The following is a 7,067-nucleotide window of genomic DNA, read 5'->3' on the forward strand; positions in this document are numbered from 1 at the left end:
AAAGACTGGCACTACAGACCAGGAGAGGCCTTCCCTTGCCCTCCTTGGGTGGGGACAGCCAGCAGTGCCCTGCTGTCAGCTCCACACATGTGTGTGCACAGGGCAGCAGATCCAGGCTGGCTTGGAGGGAGGCTTGGGAGAGAGGGAAGGTGATGTTCAGGCACACACCTGGCTCTCAGGAATCACAGAAGCTCTCCTTGGCCCACCAGGCCCCAGCATCCATGCACATTTCCAGATCTTTTCCAAAAGTGCATCTCTGGAAGTGCTTTTCAGCTTCCTCGAGAGTGAATTCATAAAGAATTCTATCAAAGCACCAAGGAGCATGAAAATGCCCTTTGTTCTTAAAGTTCAGAACACAGCTGCGAAGTTGGGGAGCTCAGAAGCTGTGTTCTGTGTCAGCACGATAAAAAGCTTCAGCAGAGGAGGATTCCAGATCCAGCAAGTCTTGGTAAATCTTTAGCACTGCTCTGCTCTAAATGGAACACAGTTACTTCAAGTTTTGAAACCATCTTTAAAGCTGTTATGTTACAGGATGGGTTACTGTCTGTTACACTGGTTCTTCTCTCCCAAAACAAAACCTATTTCTGCTGTTCTCTTTCTGGACCATACTCTCCCTCCCCACTCTGACTTCCCAGGAACTTTATTGATAGCAGCACTCTGCTCTGTCATCCCTGTGCTCCTGGCACCCCCTTCCTGCCTTGATTTATTGACTGTACAGCACACATCAGCTTTTCAAATGAATTTGTCTTTATGTGTTATCATTTAGCTTAATGTTTAGCAGATATTAAGTACAAGAATTTGCCAATATTTCAGAGATCCAGAATAATTTAGCTGAGTTTAGTTAGCAAGTTCACATCTTCTTGCACATCCTCACACTATTGATTCCCTGAAGCCTGCCAGCACCAGAAAAGCCTGTTCTAAGGGATGCTCACCCCTGTGCTGCTGTCCAAATCAAAATAATGGCCCCAAAATTAGGGCTTCAAAAGCAAAAGCACTCCCTTCAGTGTGAAACCCTCACTCTCAGGGCCCAGCAGTCCCACCATTCCAGTTGTGGATTGAAAATGAAGCAAACAGGGTTCTTTTAAGTGATTTGAAGGTGGAAGTTGCTGCCCAAAGCTGGAATTACACCATCCCAGCCTGCTACAGGGCTGACAGGACACACAGCACCCTGCAGGAATACCCTGCTCACCCTGGACACAGCCTGTGCTTCCCACAGGGATGCATTCCTCAGCAGCTGAGCCAGAGAAGCAGGCAGAGCTGCATCCCTGCTGAGAACTGTGCTGGCACTGCCCACTTCCAGCCACAAACCACGCTGCCCCCAGCAGCTGCTGGGCAAACAGGACCCAGCAGCAGTGCCTCATCTCCATCCCTGCTGCCAAGGAGGCAGGGAAAGCAGAAGCTTGCCCAAGCACCAGCCTGTTTGAGCAGCTGCTGGGCACCTCCACTCCAGCACACAAAACACAAACAAGCTGCTGCTCGAGTGCGGCGCAGGCAGGGAGATGGGATTTACGTCATCTGAACAGCCTGCCTTAGCAAAGGACAGCTCTGGAGGGAGCAAAAAACAAGCCCTGCTGGTCTCTACACTAATGCCATGTCTGGCTTGCTGCTGAGGGCAGCTCCCAGCAGCCACAGGCCAAGCCACAAGCTGGCTTTACGTAGGGCACAACACAGCCTTCGCATGTGACTGTCACCAGAGCAACAACTCCAGCGACCCCGCTGCTCCCAGCACACCTCACCCGGACCAGAGCATCTCCCACACCCTCGGGGGCATCTTACAGCTCCACAGCGGGGCTCAGAGAACACAAGCAGCCCCAGATTAATGTAAAACTAAATCAGCCAGGCCAGGTGCAGAACTCAGCCCGAGCTGCAAACAACAGCCCCTCAGACTGTTTTGTCTCAGCAGACAACTCTGCCCTCCCTCCTCCTCAGCCTCTCGCCAGGCACTTCTGTGGAAAAGCAGCACAGTTTTAAACTTGATTAGGTTAAGCACAAACATCCCTCACTGAGCTGCGAGGGGCCAGTGCTGAATTCTCAGACACACGAATCTGTCCTTGTAGAGATGTGAGAAAATGCAGTGCATTTGGGTTTACACCCCAAAAAAGAAGGTGCATTATCAAATTACACCAAGGAGCTGAGCTCTAGGTGCTCTTGCTGCTTCTCAAACATTAAATGAAAATGAAATGGATTCGCTCAAAATTAGTCTTATGCAACTCAGAGTTAAACACCTTAATAAGTTAAACACCTGTTGTTATCTTCCTCATGCTGATTCATCACATCTAACAAAGCCTTGTTATCAACTATTCTCATCTCAACCAGTGCATTTTAATGTTGATTTGCTCTCAGCAAATAATTGTAAAATTATTGGGACCACCCCCAAACATTTTTTGGTCTGTCCTTGTAGGATAAGGAGCATACCTGCACCTGCTCACCCAGCCCTCTGCTCCTCCCTTCCTTCTTCCATCAGCAACTGGCACAAAAGAAACTTTTTTTCCACTCTGAGATTTTCCGGAAGTGCATAAACCAGATTGTTTTTATATATTTATATACATATTATTGGACTGAGTTTCTTTCTTCCACAAATCTATCTCAGGGCCCACTAACAGTTCTCCTCTTCACAAGCTACAGAATTTCTATAACTACACCAGCTTTTCCAAATTATTTAAGCAGTCTTCACCTGCATATTCCTTCCATTGTAAGAACTGAAAACTTTTAGGACTCATGGGGATTTTGTTGTTTTGGTTGTCAGGTTTCCTTACTATATTTTATTAAGACCTAACCATAGCCGTATTATCTCATGTAACTTTTCCATACTTCCTTTTATACCAGTTAACCCCCTCTGACAATATGGGATGCCTGTCAGGGAGCCATAGCCACCTCACACAGGTGGAGCTGCTGCAGGCCAGGAGTCTAAGAAGTTTAGAAAAGTTGTTTAAGTCAAGGTACAAGACAACTTCTAAAATCCCTGGTGTATTTGACTAAAAGAAGCCCAGTTTCCTTTAAAAATTATTCCATTATTTTTAGCTTTGAAGTACAAAAGTGTCAGGAAGAGCAGTGATCACTGCCCATTTCAGCATCACTGGCACGTGATACTGAACTTTAGCAAAGAAGGGATCCTCATGCGCTTCACACACATCCCCAAGGTGAGTGGGACAATTAGGTCTGAGGAAGCTGAGGCTGAGCTTCTGAGAGCGAAGCTCCAGACCCCTGGAACTCGCAGCTTGGACTGTCACGGAGCTGAGGGAACCCTGGGACTGGGAGAAGCCTTAATACAAGGGTCTTATTCTCTGTTTTCCAAGTTGGAGACTTCATTCATCTTTTGCATCCAGCCAGAGAATAAACTGATGCCACGAGTGGCTCCTGTCCCTGCCCTGGCAGCCACAGCACAGCCCCCGTGCCAGAGCCATGGGTGTGATGCACCCACCCAGGCAGGGAGGGCCACCTGCAGAGAGGGGCTCCCTCCCACAGAACAGTGTAGGGGAGGAGAGCGGACAACGGGACTGCCCAGCTGAAGGTGGCCCTGGGGCTGTGGCTCCCCAGGCAGGCACGTGGGCCAAGGGCCTGGCCAGATGCACAGGGCTGGCTCCCAGCTTCCCCAGTAAGCCCCCAGGCTATGCCTCAAAGCAATACAACTCTGCCATAAATATCCCAGATTAATTCTGATCCCAGCATCAAATCCACTTAAGAGACTTAAAAGCCTCTGAGTCTCCAGAGCTGCCTGCCCAAGGAGGGCTCTGCAAATGAGTCCTGGGCTGCAGAGGGGAAATATTATCAAACAAGGCAAGCCATTTGTACAATTTTTGGTAATGTCATTTACAAGAGACAAATAGGACAAGATAGCTGAGTTGACATCTTGTACTACAAGCACAGCCACAAAAATCCTTGGGTACTGGACAGGAAGGCACAGGATAGGATTAGTGTAAATATTCCATGTTTCCTGGAAACACCTTTTTCTCCTTAAGGGATTTATTGATTGATTGATTGATAAATGACAGCATGCTCTCCAGTTTATTAAAGGAGCTATTTCTTTTCAGAGAGACATTTCTGTTTATAAAAAAGACTAAAGTGATTACCCCAGCATCACAGAAAAAGAATCCCTGTTAACACTGACAGCAAGAAGGGCTCTGGGGAGGCAGAACCACTTCCATCCCAGCCTGCTCCCCTGGCCAGGGGCAAGGCTTGGGAACAGGAGCAGGCAAAGGGGACACTGAGTGACCAGCGACCCTTCTGAAGCCTCCACAGCAGCACTGAGGAAACGCTGCTTCGGAGCAAACTGCGAGCACAGCAGCGGCAGCAGCAGCGCTTCCAACCTGCCGGCGGAGCTCCCGGGACATCCCTGCCCGACTCCGCTCCCCGCAGGGAGATGCTGCCGAGCCCAGCGGGGCCGCCCGCGCCGCTGCTCCGCCCCGGCAGCTCCCGAGCGAGCGAGCGGCGCCTCCGGCAGCGGGACGGGCACCCCGGGCACCCCGCGGCCGGAGCTCGCTCCGGGGCTCGCCCTCCCTCTGGCGATGCCGCATGCCGCATCCCGCATCCCGGGGGCTGGCGGCGGCCGGGAGCCGCCGCGTCTGTATTTATAAACCTGAGGAATTCGAGCGCGGCGGATCACAAACAACCCATTGTGCTGTGTCAAACAGCGAAGTGGGCTCGTAATCCCATGCATGCTTTTCCCACTCCGCTCCGGGGAAAGCCAAGCATTAAATACTTTTCCAGAAGTAAAAACACGCAGGGAAAGCGCCGACCTCAGTTCTTGCTATTCCCGAATCCCTACTGCTTCGGAACCGCGTAACTAAACGCCTTTCCAGGCGCTGGGGAAACGCAGACGATTAACTACAGCTTAGAGAGGCCGGAATAGCTGCGGCGGCCGGGAGCGAAGGCGGCCGGAACGGGGCGAGCTGGCGCTGGCCCGGGCCAGCCCGCCGGTGGCGAGCGGCCAATGTTTACTGACCCCTGGCCGGGTCACTTTCGACAGAGGCCGGAGCCAAAGGCCGCCCCTCGGGGCACCGCCCGGGGGGCGAGCGGCTCCCCACGCTGGGTGCCCCCTGCCCGCGGCGCTCGGGGAGGAGGGCAGGCTCGCCCGCCGCTCCCAGCGCCCCGCGGCCGCGGCTCTGCCCGGGGCATCCCCCAGCCCCGCGGCCGCGGCTCTGCCCGGGGCGGCGGCGGCCGCAGCGGCAGCGGCGGGCACGGCCGGCGGGGCAGCCGGCGAGCCCCGGCTCGGAGCTCCCCGGGACCCCGGCCAGGGAGCGAGCGAGACACGGGCAGCGAGGCTGGAGCCACCCCTCCGCAGCCCAGCGCTGTCCCCCGAGCCGCCCGGGGCTCGACACGCCCCGCAGGGAGTCCCGCTGCTCCCAGCTTCGGGCGGCCGAAGGCAGGAGGGGAGAGGGAAGGGAAACCCCGCTAGGGAAACCCCCTGCGCGAAAAAGGGGCAAAGAAAGGCGGGCAGCGCTTACTTCTCGTGCCTGGCGTTCTCCTGGGTGGCGCTCAGCATCCCCGGGGGCGCGGGGGGGACGCCCTGCTGGAGCCGGCATGTGGCCAGGTGCCGGTGATGCTCGTCCTGCAGGCAGGCATTTTCGTGGTACAACTTGGCCACTTGCTGCTCCAGCTCGTCGATCCTCCGCTTCTGCTTCTCCAGCAGCTCCTGCTGCGTCTCGATAATCTTGTTCAGCTCCTTCAGGTACTCGGCCGCCTTGCTGGGGTTCTCGGAGGGGCTCTCCATGGCCGCCCCGCACCGCCGCGGCGCGGGGGGGGCAGGCGCCGGCCAGCGCGCTCCGCTGGCAACTTAAGCGAGAGGGGAGGAATAAATACCCGGCGGAAAGCGGCGCCCCGCGGCCCCGCGTCCCCTCCTAGAGCCGCGGCTGCCCGGGCGGGCGGCGGCCCCGCGCCGCCATTGCTGCCGCTCGGCCCCCGCCGCCCAGCGAGGGCAGGGCCGCCGGCCGGGGGAGCGGGAGCCGCCCGGAGCCGCCCGGAGCCGCCCGGAGCCGCCCGGAGCCGCCCGGGCCCCGCCGCGCGGGCGCACGGCGCTGTCCCCGCTGCCGTCCCGCCCTGCCCGCGCCGCAGCCGGGCTCGCCCGTCGCCTGGCAGCGCCCGCGCCCCCGCCGCGCTCGGAGCCGGGCATGGGCAGGGGCGCGGGCCGTCCCTCGCCGGGCCCGCCGCTCCCCGCCTCCCCCGCCGCCGCCGGGATGAGCTTAAGTAACGGCGGCCGCTCCTCCGGGGGGCCGGCGGGGGCTCGGCGAGCGCCCCATCCCCGCGCCCCAAACGCGCATCGCATCCCCGGCTCTGCATCCCATCCCCGCATCTCATCCGAGCTTCTCATCCCAGCATCCCATCCCAGCATCCCATCGCCGCATCCCATCCCCGCATCTCATCCCAGCATCCCATCCTCGCGCCCCATGCTCGCGCCCCTTCCCGGCGCGGCTCCGGCGCCGTTCCCCGCGGCGGGAGAGCCCCGGGAGCAGTGCGGGAGCGCTCTCGGGAGCGGGGCCCCGGGGCGGCGCGGGGAGCAGCGCGCAGTGCGCGGAGGCGGGCGGGGACCCGGCCTGCGGGACCAGCGCTGTCCCTGCCACATCTGGGGAGCGGGCTCCGTGGCGGGGGTGGCCCCCGAGCCGGGCGCCCCAGCAGCACGCCCCGAGTCAGGTAGCAGAGCCCTCCGCCTCTCCCGTCAGCATCCCTGGCGTTAAAACCTCTGTTGGTGAAACGGTGCTTCCCGCGAAGGCTGCGTCAAGCCAAGAAAAGTTGCTGAGGTTTTGAGTCCTGTATCATCCCAAGTGTGTGTTAGGAATGCTTGTGAGAACCGGGAGTAGGAAAGGGAAACGGGGAGATACTGCAGGAAGAAGATAGGAAGCTGAAGACGTGCTTTTCTCCTCCCTTCCTCTTTATGTCTCTTTTTTTTTTTTTTTTTTTTTTTCTAATTTTTCTACCTCTTCTCTCTATTTTTCCACTTTTCAAGTTTACAACCAATAAGATTTTCTTAGCGGGGCTGTTCTGCTGTCACTGACGCCCCGACCCTTCGTGGTGGAGTCAACTCTTTGTCCCCTTTGCGAGGGTCGCCTTTGGCTCAGGAGCGCGGCCGGTGC

General features: G+C 57.2%; 1 protein-coding gene across 9 annotated transcripts in view; it reads right to left on the minus strand.

Moving 5' to 3' along the window:
* IQSEC1 (IQ motif and Sec7 domain ArfGEF 1) overlaps positions 1 to 6,811 on the minus strand; it is a 279,361-nt gene extending 272,550 nt beyond the window's left edge. For 4 of the 9 annotated variants that reach the window (XM_085590824.1, XM_085590822.1, XM_085590823.1 and 1 more), the window contains exon 1: positions 5,445 to 5,878. In XM_085590824.1, coding sequence (XP_085446950.1) covers positions 5,445 to 5,710 — 266 coding nt within the window. In that variant the 5' untranslated portion in view covers positions 5,711 to 5,878. Of the gene's footprint in view, positions 1 to 5,444; positions 5,879 to 6,674 lie in introns of those variants that run through there. The other 5 variants (XM_085590826.1, XM_085590821.1, XM_085590829.1 and 2 more) reach the window with 3 other exon arrangements.
* Positions 6,812 to 7,067: the final 256 nt, after the last annotated feature.

The sequence above is a fragment of the Lonchura striata genome, chromosome 12, assembly GCF_050655825.1.
Source record: "Lonchura striata isolate lonStrDom1 chromosome 12, ASM5065582v1, whole genome shotgun sequence".
NCBI classification, from domain to species: domain Eukaryota; kingdom Metazoa; phylum Chordata; class Aves; order Passeriformes; family Estrildidae; genus Lonchura; species Lonchura striata.